Consider the following 27,922-nt stretch of genomic DNA (forward strand, 5'->3'; position numbering starts at 1 on the left):
TAGCAAGTGAACAACAACATAAAGTATTACTTCACATAGCACAATCACACTTTGGAATTCGCTCCCATAAGGAGTAGAGATGGCCACCAATTTGGTTGGCTTCAAAAGGTTACAAACTACTGTATTTTTCACTCTATAAGACGCACCAGACCATTGGAGGAGGAAAACAAGAAAAAAAATACTCTGAATCTCAGAAGCCAGAACAGCAAAAGGGATAGCTGCGCAGTGAAAGCAGCAATCCCTCTTGCTGTTCTGGCTTCTGGGATAGCTGTGCAGCCTGCATTCACTCCATAAGACGCACACACATTTCCCCTTACTTTTCAGGAGGGAAAAACTGAGTCTTATAGAGCAAAAATACGGTAATTCAGGGAGAGCAAGGCTAAGATTGGCTATCTATGATGGCTATGCCTTAACTCCACTGTCAGAGGCAGTATTTCTCTGATTACCAGTCGCTGGGGATCACAAGTGAGGAGAGTGCTTTTGCATTCAGAGATAGCTCATTGTCGTCTGGTTCATCATGGTAAGACCAAGATGCTGGACTAGATGGGTCTTTGACTGGATGCAGCAGCTTATGATCTTCAAAAGTCATGGTGGCTTCAGGATGGCTACCAATCATAACTTGTTAAGGAGAAGCACAAAGGCTCTCCTGTTTATACTATTTACATTCAAGGAGGAATGAAGTACTAGCAATTGGGTGCTGTTTGCTTGCTTTCGATAAAACACGGTAAGCCAGGAATATTGTTATAGACAAGCACAGACTGCACCAGGGCTCTCTTACAAGATAAGAGCCAAGATGTGGTTGGCAAATTTTCCTTGGAAATTCACCCATAGGGACCTGCTTGTGGTTGGTCTCTCCCATTCAAAGCATATGCTGCCATTTCAAAATCTTGAAAAAAGTATCAGTAGCATCTTCATGGAGCACCTCATATTTGGACCACAGTTTTAAGATGCAGAACCTTAACTCAAGAGGTTGTGGAGTTTGTCCACAGGCCTACCTCGCAGGGCTGGCCACATAGCCAGAGAGAGAAAATCTAGAAAACACTCTGCAAAGTGAAAGTCTTTCTTTAAGCATCTCTCTGTCTGCCTTTTGTCTCCTGCCCCCTCCCCGCACTCCAAACTAGTTCCCATGTCAAATCAATCCTCTTTTACCTCGTCGATGGGACAGTAAATCATTTATTGACTCCAAGTGCTTTTTTTAAGTTACAGAAGAACAGCTAAACAGAGATGACACGTTTGTGCTTCAACAGTTCCAAACACTGAAATTTCAAGAATTAAACAAGTTGCATAACAAGAATTTGCTGCTGTTTTTCTCTTTTGATAAAGTGTATGTGTGTGAATATATATATATATATATATATATATATATAACACACCAAAAACAACAAAATCACATCTAAACAAAAGGGAGAGAAAGAGATACCTTGAAGCGGCTGCAATGCTAAATTTAGAAGGGGATGGCGGGGGGGGATGGGAGGGTGCAAGAAAAGGTTGGAGAGGTGGCAAAACAGTTACTGATGCAAAATGACCACAACCATTGCCCGAAAAACAAATATATTATGGGCAAGGGAGGGGGGAAATGGACCACAAAAATAGTAGCGGACAGAAAGAGTATTTTCTTCTCTCTGTTGGGATATTCTAGGAAGAGACATTAATGCCCTGGGACAGGTGGAAGAGGGACAGCCCAAAACTGCAGGGAAGAAAATACAGTTTTTTAAAAAAATATCACAGTAAGCGAACACAGCCATTGTGGGAGTCAAATGAGAAAAGGACACACAAGGAAGACTCGGTAAACCACTTTACTTCAAGCTTGTTAGGACGACCACAATACACAATTATTTAATTCATATACATACAGTCTGCAGGGGGAGCAGAAGGACCGGCAAAGGGATCTATAAATGCAGAACAATTGGGGATTTTTGGCGCTTGCCACAGCCAGCAATGTTTCACTACTGGATGATGAGAGATAGAAAGGGGGAAGGAATCCAAAGGGTGCAGGGCAAAATTTGATGACGAGAAATGCCATTGTTGACGGCAGAAGAAACGAGACGCTCCAGCTGAAGTTAAGCTTGAGCTTTAGTCAACATGACGCCCCACAGAGTGTGGGGACTACATTTCCCAACAACACAGGAAGACGGATGTTGTAGACTGTATATTGTGGGCTACAGTTCCAATCAGCTCCCCACAACCACTGTGGGGTGATGGTCATTGTAGTCCACACTATCTGGAGTCACTATGTTAAATAGGATAGTAATGTTGCTCAAATCCCATATTAGCTCAATAGACATAGAAGCACTTAAACTGTGGCTGCCTGGTTGATGATGTCATTTCCCAAATCCGTTTTGCTATTTTCAGTTCAATCCTGAAATATGTCATGTGTTTATTTTTTATTTTTGCTCCTAAACAAGCCAGGAAGAAATTGGGTACAATCCAGCCCAGAGCTGAGGAAGATTTTAAGCCCATTTAAAGCTCAATGGTATATTCTTTGTTGGAGAATGACAACAAGGAGGTGCTGTTGGGCCAGAAATGATGTCTGTGGGAAGCATCTAAGTCCCACACAGAGGAGATCCATTAAAAGGAATGTACCTAGATTGGTCATGCCACCAGGTTTAATGAGTCTACTCTGTGTAGGACTAACATTGGATACGCCTCTTGTTTTCACAGCAAAGATCCTGGTCACTTTGTCTTTGCCCGGGGCAGTGATCCTTCATCACTCTCTCAAAAATATTATTTCCCTTTCCTGACAGTTTTCAAGCCACTTGAGCTCCCTCAAATCACACAAATGGGAGGGATTAAATGATTCACAACAGCTGACACGTTCAGCATCATGCAATCTACACCATGCAGTGTACATCTACACCACCCAGCCAATCTGTCATCTGTCACTGAAAAGAGAAAGCTGTATAGTCTCCTCCTTCCTTAGCAGGCAAAGCAAGGAAGTGCCAACATTGCTTACTACAGGGGCCGCAGATGTGCTGTTGGATGCAAACTCCCATCAGCCCCAGCCAGCATGGTGATGGGAGTTGTAGTCCAGGAATATCAATTCAATGCAGCACAATGCAGATTTCTGCTTTGTGGGCAGGACAGCAGGGTTGGAGACAGATAAAAGATGATTAAAAGAGCGGTGCAAAGAAAGTAGGCCTCTCTGCCCCACACAGCAATGTGTGAATCTGCCAAGCTAGAAGCAAAAGTGGGGTGCACAGGATGTGTAGCTTACATCCCACAAGCAGCGAACTCTCTTTCAAACTGACGTCAGTTTCTCTAGAGTCTGCGTTAAGGAATGCAGATTCCAGGGACTCTAGACATGTGCTTGCAAGAGTACAGGGGGCAAAGCTAGAAGGACAGAGGAAATGAGCTGACTATACTACACAGCATATCATTTTACATGAGCTGCGGCCGCCTCCAGAGAATCATGGGAATTGTGGTTTCAAGACAACTTTGCTCTCAGCAAACTACTGAAAGGAAATTGACTCCCAAACCAGAACAAAGTCTATTGAATGAATACACCATTGCTAGCGCTTGCCTTATGCTTTCATGGGCCAGAAAAGTCTGGAGATCCTGATAGATCCTGCCCAACCAGGGCCTGCCTTCTGGAAGCCGGTAAGAGGAAGCACCCCAGAACCAGAAAATCCTGCCTGCTATTCATGTAACCATGAAATCAGAGACATAATGTGGTCTAGAGGTTAAAGCGCTAGAGTTCATATCCCCAGTCAACCACAAGTGGTTGAGTGACGTTGGGTTTCTCACCATGACTAAGAAGACCTTCCTCACAGGGTTGTTGTGGAGATAAAATTGGAGAGACAGCCCTAGGCCCTCAGGTGGAAGAATGTGATAAATAATATTACAGAAGTCACAAGCGAACTCTGCCTCGTTAAAGGTATCACCAAAGTGCTAAAATAAAGTTCCTTCCTAAAGAAAAAAAATAACATTTGCCAACATGTTTCAAACCAATTAAAAACCAGGGGTTGGTCTCTAAATATGCTTGTGTTGAAATAAATCATCATTCCTGGGTGGGACAAAGAAGATCTAATAAGGAAGATTGATCCAGACATGCTGGAATTGCAAACCACAAACACTCCATTTAAAATAATGCTCCAAAAAAGTTGGAAAAGGTCAGGGGTGAAGCAATAAAAAAACCACACCCAGAAATGCACCAACCACCTACACACTGATAAACTAAATAAATATGAAAATCGAATGTACAATCTCAACAACAACAGCAGCAGCAGCAGCAGGGGGACAAGGGAGGACAAGGAAGGTCAAATGACAGTTATTTCCAAAACGCAAGCAAAAATCCCAATACACAGTGGGGGAAAGAAGAGCATTCCTTTCACAGTTTGCATCTGAGGTTAGGTACAAGATCACATAGCCATAAATAAGTCACAAGCATTCGTCCATCCGGGCAGAAAACTAAAACCAGAACTAAAAGGACATCATCATTAAAAAATAATAATATTATCAGCATCGTCGTCATATAATCGCCAAGGATGAAATAATGGAAGTTTAGTTTTTGGTGGTTTATTTTGGAGGACACATATGGAGATAATATCTATATTATAGAATATATTATTTTTCTTATCTTTCTTTTTTTTTCTCTCTGTCTTAAAGACAATGGAATTTCCCCACCCCAAACCCTTCTCTTATTTACCTCCGTTTGAAATGTAGGATGGAAGGGGAAACCAAGACGAATAAGAAGAAGGTGAAATGGAACCAGTCAACAAATTTAAGTGGGGCAAGGATCACCCCAGAGCTGGAAGGAAATGGGATGCCCCAAATGCCATGTCACTGCTTTTTTGATGATGGTGTCAAGGAGGGAAGAGCAGGAAATGGGGGAGGAGAGAAAGAGGGAAGGATCTGTGTGTTGGTGTGTGTGTCTGTTTAACTGCTAATTTCTTCATCCGTTTTATTCAGTTTCTTCAGAGTGTCCAGCAGTTTCTGTGGGGTGAGGACATGAGTAGAGCCTGCAAATGGGGGTGGGGGGAGTGGGAGGCAGGGAGAAGAGGAGAGAAAGGCATATTAGAACTCCCACCCTGAAAAAGGCATCAGAAAAGGGGAAGGGGTTGTCATCTATAAGGGCGGGGGCCTTGGTGACCTGTGGTGGGTTTGGGTGGGTGGGGGCGAGGATGGGGGAGGCGCTATTGCACCCACGTCTGAGCAAATGCATGTGCTAAGGACTGCCTGTCCCACCCCCCAACAAAAACGAATCAGGCAAGTTATTATCAAAAGTTTTTAAGAGGTGCAACATGGTGGAACAGAGGGTCAAAATTGATCACCAACACCCATATGTGGCATGCTGGTGATGTGGTAAGTTAGAGCAGCAGCCACTGTGTGGGGGAGGATTTGTGAACCCCCTTATCAGGTGGCCCCAATCCACCCCCTTCTACACCAGTTTCTGTTATATACATAGGAAAGAAGAGAGAAGAATTGCAGACACCGCCCCCCTCCCTGACACTCAGAACCTCTTACCTGCCACAGGGACAGCGTACCAATTTTTATTTTTTTATTTTTTAACCACTGGAAGAAATGCTTGCAAAAATGTTAAGCCTATGGAGCTACGATTCCATCTAGTGCAGGAAAAGGCAAGGAAAGGCGAAAACCGGAAACGAAAGAAAGAAAGAAAGAAAGAAAGAAAAAAATATAGAATACCAGATGGAGGCTTTGTAACCCCGTGAGTTAAGTGTGGTGAAGGAATGATGCATATGGTATGCTGGAGAGGGCAGCATAAGGCCATTGACGTCGAGGGCGCAGAGATAGATAGCGAAAGCGAGGCAGGAGTGGCTGTGTGGCTCATGAGGCCCTGGCATGCAGTGGCAAATGGCAGGCTGTCAGATAAAAGATCGCCTCTTCCTCTCCCGCCTCAGATGGGAGGGAAGAGCCAAATAGAAAGAAAGAAAGAAAGAAAGAAAGAAAGAAAGAAAGAAAGAAAGAAAGAAAGAAAGAAAGAAAGAATTGCCTATACTTGAAAATGTGCATATATATATATATATTTGAGATATGGAGAAGGGGGTTGAGAGGATTCAGGGAGAGTGAGATCCAAGGAAATTGCAGGAGCCTTCAGGAGAAAGCCCATGTAACTGAAGACAAAGAAAGAGGGGGGGGGGAATCCATGATGACCAGGGGCCCCTTGGGGGAAGAAAGAGAGAACTCTCCTTCCTGTAGCCCCAGTAAGGTAGAGACGCATCAGTGGGTGGGGGATTTGTGCACCCCTTAAAAAGGCAAAGTTTCCCAGAACTGCCAGTGGACACTGGTAAGGAGCTGCTGCTCTTAAAACTGCATTGTAAGAGCTGCCACTTCTTCAGAACCTGGGATCGAGCTTGCTTTTTCCCCTGCTCTCCCACTGCTTATTTTATCAAGTGCCGTGGTGTTTTTCAGATTGTCTTAGATGATGATTCTTGTAAGCTGCTCTGGGAGCCTTTTGAGGTTCAAAGGGCAAGGTATAAAATGCTGTAAACAAATATGTAATTATGGCTACCCTTGACCAGAGTGTGTGTTAGGAAATAAAAACAGCAACAAAGAATAAGATTCTAAGGCCTGATGCCAATTGGGACACTCTGTGGGCACAGATGAGGATGAGTGTGTGTGTGGGGGGGGGGGTGTTTGGTTTGTGTGTGTGTTGCTCTAGCCTTGCATCTCTATACTCAAAGCATGCTCTTAACACCTGTGTCCCATGTGCCAAGAACCCCACCCTCTTAAGCAATGCAAAACTCACTAGCTGGCACCTCCATTTAATAAAATAAAAAATGATCCAAAGCAGGAGAAATGTGATGAGGCTGTACAAAAGACCTGGGAGGCAATAAGCCAATCAGGACAAACAAGTGAGGTGCCCTGCCTTTGAACATACAGCAGCCATACAACCATCATGGCTATTGGGGCAGGAACTTGCAAGCTACAAACCAGCAAGCTTTTCAGAGGTGTTCCTTGCTTCTCTGGAGTCACTGACTTTCCCCATCTCCTGTTCCTCTTTGAGGCAGAGCAGGAAATGCAACTTCCTTCCCACCAGCTCAAGAAGCAGGAGCACCAAAGGACAGGCAAGCTAATTTGGTGCCATAGGCAGAAAAAGCCCCACAGGGCCTCTCCCTGAGAGTGAAACAAAAGCAGGACTCTTTCATTCTATCTAGACCATGCAATATATTCTCCCATAACGGGGCGAGGGCAGGGGAGAGGGGCTCCCAAGGGGCAGCTGACCCAGCCCTCACCACACCCCCTGTAACAGTGACAAGAAGGACTGCAAGCTAGGCAGGCGTTTTGGCTGATGAGAGCAGGCAGAGAGAATGCTCTGTAGGAACAGCAAATGCCCAGCAGCATTTTCATGAATATATCAACTGCTCTGGTGATTGGAAACCTGTGGCCCTACCGACATTGACTCCAACTCCTATAATTCCTGACCAGCACGGCCAAATAGTCGGGGATGATTAGAGTTGACAGGTTCCCCACCTCTGGTGTAAGCTTATTAACACCTTTTTAAAAGCCAAAGAATTCTTGGCAGGTGCAACACTACGATTTACCAAAATGGACTCTGAGCAAAAGTTAAACAAGTTTCAAACCTGTTTAAATCTGAAGTGGCAAATGGACACTTCCCAACTCTAACTGCAGCCCCTTTTCATTTTCATATTTTTATTTTTACATGGGAGTGTTGCCGTTTCCCTTGGAAATAGATCACCGTTGTTGGGAGGAATGGGCAAGTTCTGAATAAGAGATGGTGTAGGATTTGATGGAAGCAACGCTGGGCACATTTTCAAAACCGTTGTTTTAAAGACAGAAAAAAACTGCAAGCATTTTCTCATTTGAAGAACCAAAAAAAATGGACAAAGAAAGAAGGAAAGGGGGGGGAAGAGAGAGAGAGATAGGAAAGAGAGAGAGAAAGAGAGAGAGTGATGTAATAATCAAAGAAGCCCTTCCAAGCGAGGGAAGAGTTTCTTTTTCTATAGTAAGCTGCTTTTACTTTTTATTGTTTTCTTTGGCTCTCATTCCATTGTTGGAGCCTGTTCCTCAAAAGATACCCTAGTGGAATCTCTGAAGTCGGGATGCCTCAGATCCATGAGAAATTTGGTGGGAGTAAGAATGTGAGTAGAACCTGCGGGAGAACAGAGTGTGGGCTGACTCCTTGCACAGAGAAAAACAAAAAAACAATTCAAAAGGGCACATGCTGAAAAAAGATTTTTCTTTTCCTTTTAAAAGGCCTTTAACATTACTTCATTATCAGCAGAAAGTATCAGTACAAAGAAGCAGAGTGAACATGTGTGAAAGAAGCAAATGTGGAAATGACAGACACACATACGAACAGAGAGACGAAGGCAGATGGACAGTCGAGGAAAGCATCATCAAGGCATGCAGTGGAGTGGAGTTGATGGATCTGGGTTTTGGCAGTCACCACTGGGCCTCCAGGAACTGCTTTATGCAGCAGAAATTTGTTTGGGGTTCAAGTTAGGAATGGGCGAATCCATCAATTTTGGTTTCTCCCAGTTTCTCGTTGTTCGAATTTTAAGTTCAGTTATCCACATTCATTTGTAATTATTATTATTATTTTTAATATAAAAATATGTTTATCTCATGTATACAAATACAGATTTAGGTGTGAATGTTCCTCAACACGCACAAGTCTGTATGCAATAGTGTCCTAGAATGCACATTTTCACTAAGCAATTCCCCATGTAACCCATGCACAATTTACCCTAGTAGTGCATGCATTTTTGCAGACAGCACTTGGGCTCTCCTTCAGTGAAGGTTTTTAAAACAGAGGTTGGATGGGAATCTGTCAGGGATTCTTTAGCTGTGACTCTTGCATTGCAGGGCATTGTACTAGATAACTCAACTCTACAGTTCTATGATTGTATGAAGTTCAATTCTGTAAGGAATTCTCTCATGCACTCTCATGCTGCAGAAATAAGGATTGACCTTCCCTGCACATTCGCTGATGCACAGGCAGTTCAGTCCTGCATGGTCACAATCTTCCTCCGCCCCCATGAGCCAACCTTGACAGAAGGGTCAGACTACCCCCTGTTAGTTACCTGGCTTCATTCTGCTAGGTGACCTGGCCCACTGGGCCAAAAAGGTTTGCAAACCCACCCCACCCCCAGTTAGATGTCTCAAAATAATTCAGCTGAATGAGGGATGAGAAAATTCAGTTTGCATTTGAAGATTGGGCTACTGAATTCACAGTTGCCAAAGCAATATATGAACCAGCCATCCTTCAAACTTGGACTACTGCAATGCACTCTACATGGGGCTACCTTTGAAGGTGACCCAAAAACTACAACTAATTCAGAATCTGGCAGCTAGACTGGTGACTGGGAGCGGCCGCCGAGATCACATAACACCGGTCTTGAAAGACCTACATTGGTTCCCAGTATGTTTCCAAGCACAATTCAAAGTGTTGGTGCTGACTTTTAAATCTCTAAATGGCCTCGGCCCAGTATACCTGAAGGAGCATCCCCATCCCCATTGTTCTGCCCTGAAGTTGCCATGGGTTGAACCTTGGACCTTCTGCATACAAAGCAGGTGCTCTGTGTCCCTCTTACTGTGTGTTTGTTGTTTCTAAAAACCAAGGGCTGCAAACACAACATGCATATAAAGTGCATGGCTGACCCCAAAGAATCCTGGGAAGTGTAGTTTAAGTGTTCTGCGAATAATAGTTTATGCTATGGATATAAGAGCTTCTGCTCTTATTTATACTGCTTTTAGTTTTGTTCTTTGTTTTCATCACTTGTGAGCCCATTAATTGCCCTTGAGACCAAAAGGCAATCATGGAAATGTTGGTCTGAATAAATGAATAGGTCTAGTTAACTAAGAGGCGGCATGGAGATTGATGCCTGACACCCAGGAAGAGCATGAGATGGTGCCTGGTTCCTTGATGAACATTTAAAACACACACACACACACACACACACACCTATCACAATCCTAGATCAGACAAAGTGTGCATTGTTCAACATTAAAAGCTACATTTAACAGTTACCTGACATGTCACATGTACATACATACAAACATACATACATATACAGGCACAGAACAGTGAAGCCACATGGCAAACCAAGATATGAGAGTAGAGAAAGAGAAAAAGAGTTATAAAGGTGGCTCACCTCCAAGAAGGGAAAAATCCAGTGAGCAGGTGGGGGCAAGAGATGCAGAGCTGTACTGCTCCAGACATTTCTAGAATCTGGCTCTCATCAGAGGTGCATCCAGCACAGCCAATAGTCACGAATGATGGGTGTTTGAGTCCAGCAACATCTGGGGGGCTACAAGCTCCCCATGCCAGATTTAAACCCACACCTGTCCCCAGTCGTACATAAGATGAGACTGCAGGGTCCAATCATTCAATTGAAAGGAGTATTCAGATGATGGGAAATGAACCCTCCAGCCAGCACTCCCAATGATCAGGGATGCAGCAGTTGCCATCCAGCAACATCTGGAGGGCCACATATTGCACACCCCTGCTCTAAGAAGCAGCATTCCCTACTGCATGCAACGGAAGGAAGGAAGGCTCTATTCAGAAGAGGCATTTCCTCAGATTGGAGAACCTGTAGCACTCCAGATGCTGGGCTGCAACATTCAATATGCCAAAATGATGAAAGTTGCCATCCAGCAACATCTGGAGGGGTAGAGGTCACACCATCCCTGGGATAGGCAGCTGTTGGGATGGAAAATGAGAGGCCTGGGGGTTAAGGCTGGTCTAGAAGGCCTCTGTATTGGAAGGGCCAGCCCTAGACAAATTGGATCCTCCTACAGTAGTCCCAAAAACTCAGGGTGCCTATAGTAACCAAGGTTACTTATTATTTTATTTTTTAGATACATTTTAAAGATACAGTTGGCTTTCTCCTCTTTTGTCTCAGTGCTGCTGTTGCAGAACCTAGCAGGAAAGTGGGCAGGGCAAAAGTAGAATGAATTGGCACTACCAGTAATTGGGGTCCAGCCTCTCTGCCTCCCCCCCCAACAGTTCCAATGGGCTTTATCGTTCACGATAAACCCAGAAAGCTGCAGGGAATTGATGCTCTGCCAGGGAACTGGAGAACCTTCCACCAGCACTGTATCCCCAACTTCCACAGGTAATCTGCTAAGGGGGAAGTGGGAGAGCTGGAGGCAGATACTTGCTAAGCAATTCAAACAGGCTCCATTTGAACAAGAACTATACTTGACTAGCTCCTGCCCACAATCAGTCACACAGTTTGGTTTCCCTTGCCACAGCAGAGTTGCCTGTGCAGGGACTCAATTATGGCTGCATTCACACCATACATTTAAAGCACTTGTGTTGCCCCTTCTCAAACAGTTGTGGCTTCCCCCAAAGTGTCCTAGGAACTGTATTGTACTAAGGGCGCTAAGAGTTGTTTGGAAGCCCCCCATTTCCCTCCAAGACCTACAGTTCCCAGAGTTCACTGATTGTTAAACTGCCCTGGGAATTGTAGCTCCATGAGCAGAATAGGGGCCTCCTAACAACTAAACAACAACAACAACAACAACAATAAACAACTCTCAGGGCCCTTAGCAAAGTACACTTCTCAGACTCAAGACTGTGTTCGTGGAAGACAATCTTACTCGGCTACGAGTGATTGCCAAAGAAGAAGATGACAAAGACACTTCTCAGAATTCTCTGGGGGAAGCCATGACTGTTTAAAGTGGCATTGTTCTGCCTTAAATGTTAAGGTTGCCTACATAAAAAAATAACAATGCTTTAGTTGGAACAGTAGGAGTTAGGGATGTGAAATGGAGATCTGGCTAGACCAACCATCGTTCAATGGGATCTCTGTAGAACAGGCCACCTGGAGACTGGATTTTGCCACAGGTGGGAGCAGATAGGGAAGGGATAAGGAGGAAGAGACAGACAGGTAAACGGACACAGAGAGACAGAGAAAGAAGAGTACAGAGAAGCTCATGATGGAGTGAAGAAAAGGGAGGTGGGGCTAAGCATGACTCTGCCAAAAAGACTCACCTATTAGCACCTCCCACTTCCCACTGGCTTGAGTCACCTCATAAGCGCAGCGCATCTCATTCAGGCCCACACCCCCCAGAATGAAAATGATGAGGCGGGGGCCACTCCTGTACTCCCCAGGAGCCTTGTTCTTGTGCCAGTGTCCATAGCGGGCACTGAATGCAGGAGAGAAAAGGAGGACAAACAAGAGGAGGGGAAAATACATCAGGCAGAAGTTCAACAATTTTAAAATACATGGAATTGTGATGAACTAAATGATCCCGCCTAGGATTGCACATCACACAAGCTTGTGAGTAGTCAGAAGTGACAGGTCACACACATTGTCCTGTTGCAATCCTTACAAACAACCCCCACAAGGCCCATCTGCACTATACATTGACATCACTAGAAGGTAAAAAAAAAAAGATAAAGGACCCCTGGATGGTTAAGTCCAGTCAAAGGTAACTATGGGGTGCGGTGCTCATCTCCGCTTTCAGGCCGAGGGAGCCGGCGTTTGTCCACAGACAGCTTTCTGGGTCATGACTAAACCACTTCTGGTGCAATGGGACCGTTTACCTTTGCACCGTAGTGGTACCTATTTATCTACTTACACTGGTGTGCTTTCGAACTGCTAGGCTGGCAGGAGCTGGGACCGAGCAACAGGAGCTTGCCCCGTTGTGTGGATTCGAACTGCTAACCCTCCAATCGGCAAACCGAAGAGGCTCAGTCATTTAGACCACAGCACCATCACTACTATTCCACTTTAGACAGTCATGGTTCCTCCCATATCTAGTATTATGAAAAACAGGGAAACACCTCTCCCTATCCACTTTCTCCACACCACACATAGTTTCTATACACCTCTATCATGTCACTTCTTACTTGTCTTTTTTCTAAACTAAAAATCCCCAAACGATGCAACCTTTCCTCATAGAGGAGTTGGTTTGTCCTCCTCTGAGCTTTTTGCAGCTCTGCAAATATCCTTTTTGAGGCAAGGCAACCAGAACTGTACAGAATATTCCATGGGTGGCCTTACCATCAGTGGGTAAAACAGCACTAAGACACAGGCAGCTTTTATTCGCAAGTCCTATTCTCAACATGGGATTCAAATTCTTCCACACTTTCATTCCTTTAATAATGTGGTTGCTTTTTATGTTGTGCTTTCATGACAAGGCTACGCAAACCAGGTTGGAGGGGTGTTAGAACAGAAGATAAAAGGAGGAAGGTACAACCCAAGGAATGCCTTTGTGGCTGTTGCCGGCCTGTGAGGGAGGTGTGAGGCCTTCTTCCTACCTGACCGCTGTAGTGCTGAAGGAAGCAGAGGATCGGGTGGAGATGTAAGGGTAGTGTTTGGTGTCCAGTTTGTCCTCAATGGCATCCTAAAAAGAGAAGAGCAGAAGATCAGCGGTTTGGGAAGAGCTTTCATATGTGCATCCTAGTGAGCTAACTCTAAGGTAAAGGTAAAGGGACCCCTGACCATCAGGTCCGGTCATGACCGACTCTGGGGTTGCGGCGCTCATCTCGCTTTATTGGCCGAGGGAGCCAGCGTATAGCTTCCAGGTCATGTGGCCAGCATGACTAAGCCACTTTCTGGCGAACCAGAGCAGCGCACAGAAACGCCATTTACCTTCCCACTGGAGTGGTACCTATTCATCTACTTGCACTTTGACGTGCTTTCAAACTGCTAGGTTGGCAGGAGCAGGGACCCAGCAAAGGGAGCTCACCCCGTTGCAGGGATTCAAACCTGCGACCTTCTGATCAGCAAGTCCTAGGCTCTGTGGTTTATCCCACAGCGCCACCCGCATCCCTGCTAGCTCTAAGGATGAGCAAATCTGTCAACTCTGGATTCTCATTTCTCATTTTCAGTTCTCCACATTTCCACATAAGTTTGAAATTTTCTTTTAGCCTACACCTGCATTTTAGTGTAAATTTCTCCTTAATATACACATTTTTCTCTTTAGAGCCACATTTTATATGTCATTTTTCCTAAGCAAAGCAATTTGCCCCCCATTGGCTTCAATGCACATCTCATGTCCATTAGGAGCTGTGCATTTAGGATTGGGGGTCCAATTTTATGGAACCGTTTAGACAGGCCTTCACAATATGAATTTTCTCTTTCTAACCAACCAATATTTGAAGATGCTTTACTGGTGTTTTTTTAACTCTGCAGGTGCTTTTTGTAGATGCCTCAGGGCTGGCCCAATATATGTTGGCACTTGAGGTGAATCATAACCTGGTGCCCCTCCCAGTGGCGGACCTAATTTTGGGGGGCTCTGAAGCCTGAACTGTTATGGGGCCCCCTCTGCAACTAGCAACGAGGTCTGGGTAGCCACTGTTATCTTCTTCAAGAGGGTTGTTCCATAACAGAGCACCACACCTTTACAACATCTGTGCTACTGACTCTCAAACCTAGGGATTGTTGAAATATATACAACAAAAATAATCGATTTGAGTTGTGCGACTCAGTTTGGGTCTACTAGACCCAAAAATTCTAAGCAATGTGGACTAAAGTCATTTCTTGGGGGCTTCACTAGTTTCATAGAAGACCCATCCCCAGCTTCACCAACCCCAGGAAAGAAACAGTGAGTGAAGATCTACATGAGGAACAATGGGAGTAAGCAAATCAACCATACCCAGCAGTTAAAGTGGAAATGAAAGGCTGTCATGAGGGGGAATCATGCCAGGTGGGTGTAGACCCCAGAAGATCCCAGAAGGCAGCCCCCACCATTTCCTTTTGGGTGGGGGAAGAAGAGCAGCAATGCCTCCTATTTGCCAAGAGGCTACTATAGAAGCAGCAGATCCAGCCTCCAAGGAGCATGCCACAGCCATGGCTGCTACCAAGGTGATAGCAGCAGGTGATGTATATTTGGAGACTGTTGATTTGGCCACCAGTTGTCTCTCCTTTCCTTACAGTGGGCCAGCCCTTGAATGCCTCCCATTCTTTTAAGCCTTAATACATTTTTTTTAAAAAATAGAGATTATAAATATGCAAATACAAAACCAAGGAGGAACACAGCCAGGGAGCTGTTGCTAATGGCAACCTCCCCCAAAGATGCCTTCAACAAGTGCTTGACCCTACCAACTGTCAGCGCCGGCCCTATGATGACCACCAAATCCAGGGAGATCTAGGCTGCTCATGTCCATCACATGCCCACCCGCAAACTTCATAGGAGCAGCCAGTCTGGTCACAGGCAGAGTAACAAATGTAAATCTTACTTTAGGACAGCTGGCTAGTTTCTGCCCCTCCCCTCCATCCAGGCAAGCAGGAGGCGTTATCACAGCTCAAGCACACATTCCAGCCAGACAACTCTCAGGGAGGATGTGAAGCAGAGAGTGTGGCTAGACTGGAGATGTGGCCTAAAGAGAATCTCAGGGGCCAGACAGATAGGCCCATAGGACCACATTTGACCCCTGGGCTTCAAGGTCCCCCTCCTCTAGTTTAAATCTTTACCTCCATAATATCCTTTACCACCGGGGTCCATCGAGACAGCTGGTAGGTCTGCTCGCTGATTCGTTCCTTCCGCTCAGGCTTGCTTCTGCGGCGTAAGGTAGACTGAGAAGAGGGAGATAGGCAATTGCAAACATGGAAGGAGTGTGAACAAAAAAGGCAGACACACCACACAACTGGCTTTCTTTTTCATGCTTTAGTTTAGGGCAACGCCTGGGCCTTGCAAACGGGCCATTAACAAGTTAAGCTCCTTCATGGTGCTGATGAGAGCTGCAGGGACCAGATAAGAGACTTATCTCAATCACATCAGTGTCTGGTGGACAAAGTGAGGATTTCATGATTGCTGCTGGCACCCTTCCCCACAAAAAGAGAAAATATTATATGAAGAAGCATAAAATAAATTCCAGCTGTAAATTTAAACTACCATCACTTTTGTACCCCTTTAACTCGCATGGCTTTCTTCCACAGAATTTTGCAAACTACAGTCTAGAAAGAGTCCCAAAGATTGTAGTGGCTATCCCTAGCTCTTCCACACACTGAAATATATTTCACATGATTCCCTGGGAAGGTGGAAAAATTGTTGAATTAGTCCAAGGCTGTTGACACAACAATCTTTGAATAATGGAATGGAAAAGTGAGAAGAATTTACTTTCCCCATAGGTCAATGCCCCTTCATAGAGAAAAAAGGCACCACCCCTAATCTACAGTTTGTCAGTGGATGTCCTGGGATTCAGAAAAGGTTTAAGTTAGATATATTAGCTTTAATAAATTTACTTGAAGCCTTGTACTCGGCGTTGTCCAGAAATTCCAGGAAACCCTCCAAACATGTGCAGTTTGGAGAAGCTCAGTCCACCATTTTGTTCCAAAATGGTGTCCAGCTGTATCCAAACATAGACAAAAATTCTGCTTTCTGATCTCAGGAAAAGGTAAAGGTAAAGGTAACCCTGCACGTATGGGCCAGTCGTGACCGACTCTAGGGTTGCGCACTCATCTCGCTCAAGAGGCCGGGAGCCGTCGCCGTCCGAAGACACTTCCGGGTCACATGGCCAGTGTGACGAAGCTGCAACTGGCGAGCCAGCACCAGTGCCGCACACGGAAATGCCATTTACCTTCCCGCTATAAAGCGGAACCTATTTATCTACTTGCACTTAGGGGTGCTTTTGAACTGCTAGGTGGGCAGGAGCTGGGACCGGACGACGGGAGCTCACCCCGCCGCGGGGATTCGAACCGCCGACCTTACGATCAGCAAGTCCTAGGCACTGAGGTTTTACCCATAGCGCCACCTGCGTCCCGCTTGATCTCAGGAACCATCATGCAAAATCTGCTTATGACAACATAAAGAGGTATCCAAATGCATAGAGAGCAGCCAGGCAAACAACTTCCCAAAAGATCTAGTACAGTGGTACCTTGGGTTAAGTACTTAATTCGTTCCGGAGGTCCGTTCTTAACCTGAAACTGTTCTTAACCTGAAGCACCACTTTAGCTAATGGGGCCTCCTGCTGCCACCGCACTGCCGGAGCACGATTTCTGTTCTCATCCTGAAGCAAAGTTCTTAACCCGAGGTAATATTTCTGGGTTGGCAGAGTCTGTAACCTGAAGCGTATGTAACCTGAAGCGTCTGTAACCCGAGGTACCACTATAGATGTATTGTTATTATTTATATACCAGCCTTCATCATAAGATCTCAGGGTGGTTCACATGATAAAAATACAAGGCAAAAGCACAAAGAAATAGTTTTTAAAAGAACAGGATGATACCCCCCCCACACACATACTCACAAACTCATTAAAAAGGCTGTAAATGTTAATCAGACAAACACTTGGTTGAAGAGGACCATTTTTGCCTGACACCTGAAGGCACCAGAAGAACCTCCCTGGGGGAGCATTGCATGAACAGGTGGCTACTATACAGAGAAGGCCTGCTCTCTTGTTGCCACTCTCAGGGCCTCCTTCGAAGGTGGCACACAGAGAAGGGCCTCAGGATGTTATGACTGAGTCTGTTTTCCAGCTTTGCATGCTGAGCTACAGCCCTTCTCCTTCAGCAACTGGGAAAGGCATCTCTGAGTCATTGCTAAAAAATCTTCAAGACCAGGTAAAAACTTACATCTGTGATGATGGGTACTCCAAGGTGGGCCATATTGGTGATGATCTCACTGTCCTCAGGTGGAATCTGAGCATGTTGAATCAGCTTGTTGAGGTTTTCCTCAGTGATGCCTGGGAGGGTGGAAAAACATAAAAAATGAGGCTATTTCCCTCCCCAAAAAAGATAAATAATTCTACATGTCACTCAAGCACCCCTTTCGCCAGGTTTTGCAAACCTCTGAGTTTATTGACCCCATGGATGGACTTACAAAGTTTCCATTGACCCCAACCCAAATTTTTAAGAACGTGAATGAAATAAAGTCAAGTAATACCAGCATATAATCAACATTTATCAATCATCAATCACCATAACTTGAAATCATAAAACGAAAGAAAAATAAGGAAGTAGAAAAAAGTGTAAAGAGGTAAAGGGACCTCTGACCGTTAGGTCCAGTGGCAGACAACTGTGGAGTTGCGGCGCTCATCTTGCTTTATTGGCCAAGGGAGCCAGCGTAGAGCTTCCGGGTCATGTGGTCAGCATGAGTAAGCTGCTTCTGGCGAACCAGAACAGCGCACGGAAATGCCATTTACCTTCCTGCTGGAGCAGTACCTATTTATCTACTTGAACTTTGATGTGCTTTCAAACTGGGACCGAGCGAAAGGAGCTCACCCCATTGTGGGGATTTGAACCACCGACCTTCTGATCGGCAAGCTCTAGGCTCTGTGGTTTAGACCACAAAGCCACCTGCGTTCCAGAAAAAAGAATACTTGAATGCAAATCTGTGTAGTATATTGTGGAATCATCTTAATAAATACAGAGGTTCCTCATTAACCAGAGGACACATGGTTCCACACATGCCTAGGCCTTTTATTTCTCAGGCTCATAGTTCCCAATTAAACTTTTTGAACTACATCTTATGAGATTCTTTTTTACATCCCTGGGAGTTTAACAACCCCTTCCTTACCACAAAGTCTTTATTCAGCCTCTGCACTGCCCCATTGACCTCTGGGGTGGGGTGGGGATCAATATCAACCACTTTGGAAGCAAGCAGCTACATCACCTACCATTCTTCAGGAAGATGTAGAGCAGGATGATACGGATCTTGTCATAAGTGCTGACATTTGCATCAAGCAGGATGGGGACAATAGCCCTCATTGGGTCCTTTATTTTCTCCCCCTCTGCATCGGTTCCCATGGCCAGGTCCTGAAGAAGAAATATATAGCATCCATCAGTCTTTTCCCACTTTGGATCTACAAGGTAGATTGTCCTCTGCCGCCTGATGTCCATGTCAAATCCAGGGAGGGAAAATGCTGGAGCAGCACAACTTTACTCTTAATATAATCACACTGAGATCCTGAATTTAGGGAAAAGTAAGACACTGCATTTATTACATGTTTGATGGGAAAGCTCCTATTTCTATCTAAGATGGAGATGCCTCGAGCCATGCTTGATCTTGCTGAATCCTCATGGAGTGGGAGGAAGTAGGAAATGAGGTCAGCAACCCCAAGAGTATCAGTCTAGAACCTAAGGCAGGGGTGCCCAAACTTTTTCCAAAGAGGGCCAGAAGTGAACATGTGTAAGGGGTGACCAAAGTTGTTGAGCTTTTTTTTTGGATTGAATTGAAGTTGCTGAACTTTTTTTAGGATTTTACCCAGGACATATACTGCCACAGGGGCCAGATTAAATCGACCAGCTGGCCGGATTAGGCCCCCGAAATGGACTTTGGACATGCCTGACCTAAGGGAAGGTCAGCACAGGTTACGTCAGAAAGGATGGGCTAAGAAACTTGGAGGTTTCTCTCTCCATCTGCTCTTTGCCCTGCAGACACATCAGCCTCCAGTGCAAGCTGAGTTCCAAGACTTCCAACAGACTAGGATACTCCTCCCCACCCAGTCTTCCATTCCCCCACTGCCTGCCTATTCATTCTCACCTACAAATGAAAAGTTAATCCAAGTTCTTCCCAACCCTTACAGTTTCCCATGCTTAATAAACACATTCCCTACAGCCACCCAGATATCATGTCCATGAGCATTTCAAAGCTTTGATGTGCACCTCCCCCTTTTGGAGGAAGACACATGCATTGTAACCCTTCCATTGTATGTCACAGAGCACTTAAAAACAAAAGGTGACCTCTGTAAGACTACACTCCATCAATAAAGGGGAAATGGAGCAACCTAGTCAGCAGCTAAGTCAGCTCTTTCTGAGATTCCTAGCAAATTATGCAAAATGCACCACACACACACACACACACACAAAAAACACCACATGGTGTTGCTGACATAAGAATGTGTTTGCAGCAATGTCTTTCCATCAGCACAACCTGCTCAGCAATTTTCTGAATCAGTTGGTTTACCTGTTCAACTCGGCAGAGCTTGTCCACAGTGCCTTGGTAGTGTTTCATGCAATCTTCAGCCAGGTGAAGGTGAGTGGAGTACTGAAAAGAAATGTAAATAAAATAAAATAAATGTGGCTAAGCTACTGTCCGTCGTCAGTGCACAGAACCATAGACTTGTAGAATTGGAAGGGACCTGAGGGTCATCTAGTCTAACCCCCTGCAATGCAGCAATCTCAGTTGAAGCATCCACGACAGATGGCCACTCAACCTCTGTTAAAAAAAAACCTCCACAGAAGGAGAGTCCACCACCTCCCGAGGGAGTCCGTTCTACTGTCAAATAGGTCTTACCTTGCTCAGCTCCTTCTGATACTGGGGCATCTTTTTCAGCATCTGGGAGAGATCCCTCATGGTTGTCTACAAGTTTTAAACAGAGAACAAAAATCATCCACATGCCTTGCTTCCAAAGGGTACCTGGCAGCTTTTGGACTAGATGACCTGAGCTAAACAATGAAGATCTTAAACAGTTCAAGCAAGACAGCCAGGTTGTTGGGGGGGGGGGTTGGAGGGGGGAGGATAAAATCTTACTTAGAACCATTGAGCTGTACCCAGGCAAACACCATTTCTTGCACTATTCATTGAAAGAACCTGTAAAGCATTTTAAATGGCAATGGCTTCCCCCACAGAATCCTGGGAACTGTAATTTGTCAAGGGGGATGAGAGTTTTTAGGAGAACCCCTCCTCAATTCCCAGAGTTCCCTGGGAAGAGGGATTGATTGATAAACTACTTTGGGAATTGTTGCTCTGTGAGGGGAATAGGGGCATCCTAACAACTCTTCAGTGCCCTTAACAGTCATGACATCACTAAAAATAACACTAAAAATGGTTTGTTAATAGCACTGAGAGCTGGTTGGTGGCTACAGTTCCCAGAGTGGTTTAGCAGTCAATTTGTCTTCCCAGGCAACTCTAGAAATTGTAGCTTGGTGTGGGGAACAGTGTGTCTCCCAACACCTCTTAGGACTTTTAAGAAACTACAGTTCCCTCTTTGTGGGAAGTCACAACAGCCGAAGGGGTATAAGAGGGCTTTAAACGTGTGGTACACACTTGCCAGGAGTTCTTAATGAAGTCAATAAAGATTAAGTGAAGTCATGATTAACTTGGTATCAGTGGGACCACGTTTAACAAACTTCATCTGGCTCCAACACAAAGAATTCAAAGGAGCCTCAAAAGGACCAGTCTAATTCCTCATGAAGGGGAACTCACCACCTCTAACAGTGTAATCATGTTCCTCATAATAGTCTAATCCTTTTTCTGTAATTTGAACCTATCAATGCTTCACTCAGTAATTCGCTGCGTCAGCTGTACAGCAGCCCTTTAAATATTTGACAATGTGATCGTAATCCTTTCTTCTCCAGAGTAAACACCCCCAGATTCTTCAGCCAGTCATAGTACTTGGTCTTTTATATATTTGCTACATTTGAGGGGGGAGAGTTTATATCTACAGGAATAAATGGGCACGTTTCCTGCCCCTGCTTCTAGCTCTCTATTCAATCTTAAACATTCTAACATATGGTTGCTTGTTTAAGCTCACCTTATCACCCGTATTCATCCTTTTACTGGAAGAGAAGTCCTTCAGAGAGCGGGTGACCTCCCTGGAATCAAATAAAGACAAAGCAAGTCAGTAACAACCTCCCTACATCCAGCTCAAGCCATGAGCCTTCCCTAGAGCAGTGGTGGGGAACCTCAGGACTGGTGGTCAAATAAGGCCCTTTGGATCTCTCTATCTGGCCCTCAGAACTCTCCCCAGGCCACACCCCTCACTGGCCCAAGCATCTCTAGTAGGGCTAGAATGTGTCCTTCAACCCTAATAATGCCTCTTGCTTGTCTGGATGGAGGACAGAGAGCAGGGTGCAATTGCACATGGAAAGTTGCCTACTCTATGAAGATAAAATTTGCATTCATTGCTCCATGCACTTTTGCTTCTGGCCCCACCCACCACTGGTACATTGCCCTCAGAAGGCTGCCCAGACAGGAAACACAGTTCACTTCCTAAAAGCGTAGCTTCAGGCCACAGACCAACACAGGAGGTTAAATGTAAGTCTTTAGGGCTGCAACTCAATACAGGGAGGTTACGAGTGTGTGTGATCCCATCAGTTCCAATGGACTTCACTGAAGAAGCTGAACTGCCTCAGTGGAGTGACTGAGCTACAGATTAGGGATTGATCTACTGATTCAAGTCTCCTGTGGGCCGTGAACTCACTAGATGGTCTTAAGCAACCCATGTACACACACTCTCAGCCTGAGTCCTCCTTCCTCTGCAAATAATAATAATAATAATAATAATAATAATAATAATAATAATAATAATATCCCATCTTGCAAAATGGAAAATAATAACACCCAATGACTTCATAGGGTCACGGTAAGGACTATGCTAGACAATGCATGTAAAGTACTTTGAATACTTGGAAAAACATAATTAAAGTTAACTTTTTACTGGTATGGAAAACCAGAGTTTGTACAGTGACCACAAACACTTGAAAACTGCTGTGCAAATTATGATTATTAATGTTAGCCTCTTACAAATGAGGGAATGGGGAGGAAGAAAGGACAGTCTGTATACTATCCAGTTGGATGTGTGCTTTGCTGTTTAAAAAATAAAAAGTGGTATCAAACTTCAATTAATAAATTAAACCTTCTTAATTGGATTTAGGATTCTGCTGTTCTGCTCTGCGTTATGATTCCCCCCCCCACAAAAACAAACATATATAATCTCTCCTTTTGCACAATATTTCTAGCTGGAAGGCTGCTCCCTCCTAAAATAACCTCAGGCAACAGGAACAAAAGGCAGCCACTGTTTTGCAATATGCAGAGTGAGCTCAATACCACCAAGAGAGAGGAGATGCGCTCTTACTGGGAGACTTCAGCAATGTGTTTATGGCGCAAGGTGACCCAGAGGTCATCATCTTCATCCAGCAGAACCTCTTTGACACGGGCCTCCCCAATGCCACTTGTCTCATACCTAGAGAGGGAGAAAGAGAATGTAAGAACATAAGAACCTCCTAACAACTCTCAGCACCCTTAACAAACTACAGCTCCCAGGTTTATTTGGGGGAAGCTCTCGCGGTGGCCAACCAGAGGCCTGGGGTAAACCCACAATCAGGATTCAAGCAACTGGTATTCAGAAGCATTGCTGCCTCAAACTGGGAAGGCAGAGCATAGCCATCATAGCTAGTAGTCATCAATAGCACTCTCCTCCATTGATTTCTCTAATCCTTTTTAAAAGCCATCATTGCCTCCTGTGGGAGTGAGTTCTGCAGTTTAACTATGGGGAGAGAAGGTAAGTGCAGTAGTACTTTTTGAAAAATCTATTTTAAAATTCATTTACAAGTTATGGGGTTCACCAAAACTTTCGGAGCAGATTTTGGGGAGGCCTAAGGTGTGCATGGGGAAGAGGGGGGAAAGTCCTATGGTGTAGGTGGAAGTCATTCCACTCGCTCAAGGGTTTAGCGGAACACTGTCCTTAGGGCTTTTGCAACCACCAGGGTGTCTGCAGGACCCTTACTTGTAGACGTCATTCTCAATGGGAAGCAGATCATAGCTCATGGCTTGGAATGTCAGTTCATGGAGCACTGGAGAGCTGGGGTCAAAGCCGCGGTCCAGGATGACGAGCTGGGAGCGGGCTTTGTCTGGACCCTTAGGAGGGGAGAAACACAACAGAAAGGCTCAAAGTGTGGGTGGGGACAGGGGGAGCATGGACAAGCCCCACCCTCAAAGCCATCATGTGTCACACCCAATCCCTGACCTTCCCAGTTCAAGGACAGCAAGCCCCTCTGAAGCTGCCACCTGGTGTCATGATGACATCAGGGGAATGGCAGGTTGCTGCCCCCACCCAGCAGTCAAAGTGTCCCCTGGAGTTCTGTGAGGCAGGTCCTCCTGCTGGCTGAATCTAGTTTCCCACCCCGGAATTGTCAGGAACCCAGCTAGACATGTGCCCCTTAAGAGGAAAGGTGCCCAGTTTATACGACCTGACCTTGTTGGTTGTTCCACACTGAAGTACTCACCTCACCCATGGTAGGGTCATCAGCCTTGTAAGCATCGAGTTTGTCCTGGATCAGCTGGGCCAGCATGGCATTGTCTTTGTAATCCCTGCAAAAATGCAGAAAAACAATGATATATATATATATATATATATATATATATATATATATATATATACACACACACAGGAGACGCAGGTGGCGCTGTGGTTTAAACCACTGTGCTGCTTGGGCTTGCTGATCAGAAGGTCGGCGGTTCAAATCCCTGCAATGGGGTGAGCTCCCTGCTCCTGCCAACCTTTCAGTTTGAAAGCATGTCAAAGTGCAAGTAGATAAATAGGTACCACTCTGGCGGGAAGGTAAACAGAGTTTCTGTGCGCTGCTCTGGCTTCACCAGAAGCGGCTTAGTCATGCTGGCCACATGACCTGGAAAATCTGTCTGTAGAAGCTCCCTCGGCCTGTAAAGCAAGATGAGTGCCACAACCCCAGAGTCGTTCGTGCTGCTGGACCCAGAAAAACCCACAAATACATCAGTTCAGCTCCCACTTTAAAGAAGGTGTGAGCTGCTTTGCTGGATGGGAACAGGATTCATCTAGTTTTCCTTTTCCCAAAGCAGGTACAAGGAACCTGTGGCTTCCCAGACCTTTATTTAAATGTTGCTTTATGTTTTCATTGTATACATGTTGTTGTACACCACCCTGACATTTTAAGAGATGGCAGCATACATATACTTTTTATAAAATAAATCAATAAAACTCCTAACTCCCATCCTTTCCAGCCAGCATGGACAATTCAAGCAAACCTTTCCAAAAAATAAATACATAGAAAATAAAGAAAAGTGAGCTGATTTGCAAGTGTGATTCATTAACCTGAGTCAGTTTGGGGAAGTTATTTCTAAGGATTTGTTTTAGCTATAACTTGTATGTGAAACCCTGCCTTAAAGCTACTATCTATAAATATATTCGGGGCACATCAGGATGGAGGAGGGGAGGAGGAAGAGAAATAGTAAACAAAGCATCCTATTCATTGTTGCTATTTACTACCAGGTAAGTAAAGGAAAGAAAGGTCAGGGTTGGCGGAGCACAAAGCGCTTCCTTTAGAAGACCCCTGTCCAGAACCCAGACTCACCCTCTGTATCGGACAGCAGGGTATTCCTTCAGGGTGGCACAAAGGGTGGCAATCTGCTCTGCCAGGCGCTCCAAGATCGGGTTTTTCATCTGGGCCTTGTGAGGGCTGTAGAAGCTCTGGAAAGAGTCAGCAGAGTCCAGGGAGTAAACCTGCAGAGGGCATCAAAAGAACAGCAGAATGACAAAGTGAGCTAAATTGTCAAGGCCAAGTAAAATGGGTGGATATCACACACGGGAGCCAGCAAACCTCTCCAAGGTGGGAACATAGGAAGCTGACTTATCCCAAGTCAGACCACTGGTTCCTCTAGCTCAGGTTTGCATGCACTGACTGGCAGCAGCTCTCTGGCATTTCAGAGAAGGACATTCCCTGCCCTACATAGGAGATGCTGGGAACTAAGCCTAGTAGAGTTCCCTAATAAGAAGGGGTGACTGTTAAACCACTTTCGTCTGCTGCCTTCATTACACATCTCCAGGCACCAGGCAAAAACATTCCTTTACAACCAGGCCTTTGGCTGATTGCATGTTCTATGGCTTTTTAAATGGGTTTGTGGGTGGAGGTTACTTTTTTTGTTTGTGTTATTATGTATTTTATGTTCTCATTTTGTATTTTTATGTTTTGAACTGCTCTGTAAATTTTGGATTAAGGGTAGGTAGGTAGATAATAGATGAGAGAGAGAGAGAGAGAGAGAGAGATGATAGATAGTGATAGACAGATAGATGATAGATACATGATAGATAGATTAGATAGATAGATTCTAAACTATACTTCCCAGGATTCTTGGGGGGTGGGACCCTGCCTCTTCAAAGTGGTATAATTCTGCTGTAAATGTAAGGTGCAGATGGGGTGTTAAGGTGACTTGTTAGTTTCTTCATTATTGCTAAGACCCAAGATTTGATACAATACTTCTGGACAGTCAGACCCAAAATATTTTGAAGTGCTGTGCTGTAATTATACATGCTCCCACAAGCATAAACCTTATCAAGTCCTCAGAAAGTGCTTCTGTGTAATCACCCGAAAATATGCATAGTCAGCACAGGTTGTGGTCTTTAAACAAGGAGTAGCATACAGTGAGGCTTATTTCAGTAATAGCATCATCCCAATTCCATCAGTGCCAGAGGGCATTTCCACCACAGATAAAAAACAGCGGAAATTTGACGAAATTTATGTTTCAATAGCAACAGGGGACTCCAACCCTAAGATTACAGAAAATATAGTTCCTTGCTATAGTCATTAAAACCAGGCCAGAATTGTTAAAGAGAAGATGAGCCCCATGTCAAAAGTGTCTTTAAAAAAAAAAACTATTTCTGATTGTACATGGGTTTTATTGTGTTCGTATTTTAAAATGCACACTTTGTGTCCATGTATATTGTGGGGTTTTCTTCCTCAGCTGTGTGGTTGTCATGATAACCCTTTATTATATTGGGATGTTTATGGTCTGTAGACCCTATTAGCTGAACTGAACATAAAGTACTTAAACACAGAAGCGAGTCCTGGGGTTGAAAACAGACCCTGAAAGGGAAGAAATCTTGCTCAAATTAAACCCCCTCTGCAACTAGCTTTTTTGTTGTTGTTTTTGTATCTTGACTGCTGCCACGCGCAGTCAGGAGAATGGTCCATTCAGATTAATATTCTGCCTCCTGGAGGAGATCTGACAGATGTCTCAGGGACAGTTCAAAAGCAGGGCATGATGGTGCAGCAGATGTTGGGAATTAAGGGGGAGCAAATATCTCCAACAAATACCTCTGCAGAAAAAGGGAAACCAAATATATCATGGCAAAGCACCCTTTGAGATTTCCGTCTGCTCCATCGCAAACAGCTGTAACAATAGCCACAATCACGCATCATGCTCAACTGTGGGCTAGCGCAATATTCTCCAACCTTCACCACTTAAACACTGCCCTTTCCAACTGTTCTGAAACTAAACACAAATATGGGGGGACATTTAAAAAGAAAACTTGAAAAAATAAGAGGAAAACAAGAAGGAAGCAACTCTTTGATGGGTTGGAAGAATAGAGAAGCACCAGGGAAATGTTCCAAAGCACACAAAATGGAGCTGAGGGCCACATACTGCTCCTAGGTTGCTACTTGGTTTAGTGGGATGCAACATCACCACTGGGTGCAAAGGGGGATAGAGTTTGATGAAGGGAAGGGAAGGGAGTAAATCTTTCCTCTCAACACTGTTCAGTTGCCTCCCTAAGTTCAGAGGATAAGCTGGCTGGTAGGCCAACAGAGAATAGACCAAGCAGGGAGTTCATCATACAGTCATAATGTGATGGCGACCGCCATGGCTTGGATGGCTTTAAAGAAGAATGAAACAAATCCATGCAGGAGGTCTACCAATAGCTATGAGCCATGGTAGCTAAATGCAGCCTGTAGCTTGAGATCCAGCCTACTACTCAATTGCTGGTTCCTATAGGGCAACAGTAGAGCGTAAGTCTATTGCATTTTTGCTCTGGGGTGCTCCAAAGGCATCCGGCTGCTGACAGTGGGAAAGAAGATGCAGGACTTAGCTGGATTTTGATTTGATCCAGGAGGGCTAAAACAAAACTTATATTTGCATGCCTAGATCTGCTTGCGCTCATCCCTTGCCATGCTTGTTTCCCTGTCATTGCTGTCATTGCTCACTCAAGCAATAGAACAGTAGGCTGTTAAGGCTGTCAGGGCAGGGATTTGCCTTTTTGCTAATGTCTGTAAAATGCTGTCTACACTGCTGCCGCTATAGTACCTGACAGCATGGATTGTCCAACTTCCAGCTGCCCCATTCCATCCTCTCTCTCCCCTCTCCAAAGTCTTTACTGTGCAGTTTTCTGGGATATCCTCCATCTTAAGTCCCTCCCCCTTAAGATTTCATTTTTATACTTTTGCAAATCTCTGAGCTCTCACTATATCTCCCTCATATCTGTGCCCGATGCAGTTTTGGCTATATTTATTTATTTATTATTGCGTTTTTATCTCTCCTTCCCCCTCCCCAGGAGATTCAGGTGGCATGCATG

The 27,922-nt window shown here is 44.8% G+C and overlaps 1 protein-coding gene and 1 long non-coding RNA gene across 4 annotated transcripts in view; one reads left to right on the top strand and one right to left on the bottom strand.

Annotated features, from left to right (window-relative positions):
- The window catches only part of LOC309361563, a 255,050-nt gene that overhangs the window by 54,316 nt on the left and 172,812 nt on the right, over positions 1 to 27,922 (top strand). The window lies entirely within an intron of this gene.
- The window catches only part of LOC309361451 (syntaxin-binding protein 1), a 57,953-nt gene continuing 31,747 nt past the window's right edge, over positions 1,717 to 27,922 (bottom strand). For 2 of the 3 annotated variants that reach the window (XM_081896455.1, XM_081896453.1), the window contains 14 exons: positions 24,930 to 25,078; positions 23,826 to 23,910; positions 23,327 to 23,457; positions 22,676 to 22,783; positions 21,353 to 21,413; positions 20,113 to 20,178; positions 19,783 to 19,863; positions 18,494 to 18,632; positions 17,451 to 17,560; positions 15,351 to 15,452; positions 13,193 to 13,278; positions 11,921 to 12,075; positions 7,940 to 8,071; positions 1,717 to 4,958 (listed from right to left, as the gene is read on the bottom strand). In XM_081896455.1, the coding sequence (XP_081752581.1) occupies positions 7,962 to 8,071; positions 11,921 to 12,075; positions 13,193 to 13,278; positions 15,351 to 15,452; positions 17,451 to 17,560; positions 18,494 to 18,632; positions 19,783 to 19,863; positions 20,113 to 20,178; positions 21,353 to 21,413; positions 22,676 to 22,783; positions 23,327 to 23,457; positions 23,826 to 23,910; positions 24,930 to 25,078 (1,383 nt within the window). In that variant the 3' untranslated portion in view covers positions 1,717 to 4,958; positions 7,940 to 7,961. The remainder of the gene's footprint in view (positions 4,959 to 7,939; positions 8,072 to 11,920; positions 12,076 to 13,192; positions 13,279 to 15,350; positions 15,453 to 17,450; positions 17,561 to 18,493; positions 18,633 to 19,782; positions 19,864 to 20,112; positions 20,179 to 21,352; positions 21,414 to 22,675; positions 22,784 to 23,326; positions 23,458 to 23,825; positions 23,911 to 24,929; positions 25,079 to 27,922) is intronic. The other variant, XM_081896454.1, reaches the window with a different exon arrangement.

The sequence above is a fragment of the Podarcis melisellensis genome (genome assembly GCF_964234715.1).
Source record: "Podarcis melisellensis genome assembly, chromosome: Z".
Lineage (NCBI taxonomy): Eukaryota > Metazoa > Chordata > Lepidosauria > Squamata > Lacertidae > Podarcis > Podarcis melisellensis.